Below are 1,360 nucleotides of genomic sequence, written 5' to 3' on the forward strand. Positions count from 1 at the left end.
AAGATACAAAATATGTGTTAATCATCTGCGTTATCGGTAAGGCTTCTTGTCAACAGTAGGCTATGAGTCGTTATGTTTTGGGGGGGCACCAAAAGTTATACGTGGGTTTTCAACTGCATGGGGGTTTGGCTCCCCAACCCCTGTGTTGTTCAAGGGTCAACCATATAACAATGCTATAAATTACATTATTTAGATATTAATACATTACATTTTATAATGTACCCTTTAATAGGGCCCTTGGAGTTGCCTCTTGCTTCAACAGTGTTTGGACGGAACAGACCCAGGGACGCCCCTTCTTCCAGCCTCTGGCCACCCTCCTGCGTCTTATCCAGTCACCACCTTCAGCACCACCTCCGGGACCAGCCAACACACCGGCTTTTTTTCTTCCTTAACCCCTTATCGCCGCCGAACAACCATGAGCTCCCAGATCCGTCAGAATTATCCCACCTACATGGAGGCTGCGGTCAACCGAGTGGCCCCCCTGCACCCCCTGTCTCTGCGGGCGCCCACACCTACCTCTCACTGGGCTTCTATGTCTATTGAGGATGTGGCTCTCCAGGGCGGGGGCCACTTCTTCCCTGAGTTGGCGGAGAAGCTCCAGGGCTCTGAGCGTCTCTTAAAGTTGCAAACCCAGCGCGGTGGCTGCACTCCCCCCCAGGACGTGCTGAGGCCTCCCCAGGTGAGTGGGCAGAACTCGGGGCGCCAGGGAGGCCGCCCCGGCCTTGGGGAGGAACCTGACCAGGCCCTGGTGGACCTGCAGGCCCTGGTTCTGCCCCCGGGACGCTCAGCGCTGATTCCCGCAGAGCCGCTTCCGGGTGAGGAGGGGAAGCGCATCAAGAAGATGGGCCACACCTGGCTCCCTCCGCAGGCTGCGGCCCCAGGCCGGGCGGGCGAGCGGCTCTAGGAAAGGCTCCCCCTCCAGCACCACTAGGGGCCTGTGGAGCCCCGAGGCCTGTGAGGGGCCCCTCTGCCTCCCCTGGTGTCTGCCTTGTGCCTGAGCCTCTCCCCGAAACCCCAGCCATTCTTTTAACCACCCCGAAGCCCTCTCCCGTGCACTGGACCAAATGAAACAATAAAGCTTTTTGCAGAAAAAAAAAGCAAAAAGCACACTTAAAGCATTGTAAATTACATTTAATAATTACATTATTAAAATATATTTAGTAATAAATATTGTAATAAAAATAGATTTTTGTTTATAGAAATGTATCCTTGGACATCTTATATCAATAGTTGCAAACTAATCTCATTTTAAGATTGCATCTTTTGTAATAGTCGTATCCTTTTGTCATATTTACGGCATATACATATATATTTTCCCAGTTTTTAAATGTAGCTTGATTTTGTTTTTAACTTATTTTTG

At 50.8% G+C, this 1,360-nt stretch overlaps 1 protein-coding gene across 1 annotated transcript; it reads left to right on the forward strand.

Annotated features, from left to right (window-relative positions):
• The first annotated feature begins 415 nt into the window (after positions 1–415).
• Positions 416–904, forward strand: LOC118673276 (ferritin light chain 1-like). The gene has a single exon (XM_036343870.1). The coding sequence runs from the start codon at positions 416–418 to the stop codon at positions 902–904; it is 489 nt and encodes a 162-aa protein (XP_036199763.1).
• The last annotated feature ends 456 nt before the right edge of the window (positions 905–1,360 follow it).

Source organism: Myotis myotis, unplaced genomic scaffold, assembly GCF_014108235.1.
Source record: "Myotis myotis isolate mMyoMyo1 unplaced genomic scaffold, mMyoMyo1.p scaffold_m19_p_18, whole genome shotgun sequence".
In the NCBI taxonomy this organism is placed as follows: Eukaryota; Metazoa; Chordata; class Mammalia; order Chiroptera; family Vespertilionidae; genus Myotis; species Myotis myotis.

Bases quoted from the DNA above. Each gene is read 5' to 3' on its own strand.
- LOC118673276 (XM_036343870.1), top strand. From the start codon at position 416: ATGAGCTCCCAGATCCGTCAGAATTATCCCACCTACATGGAGGCTGCG.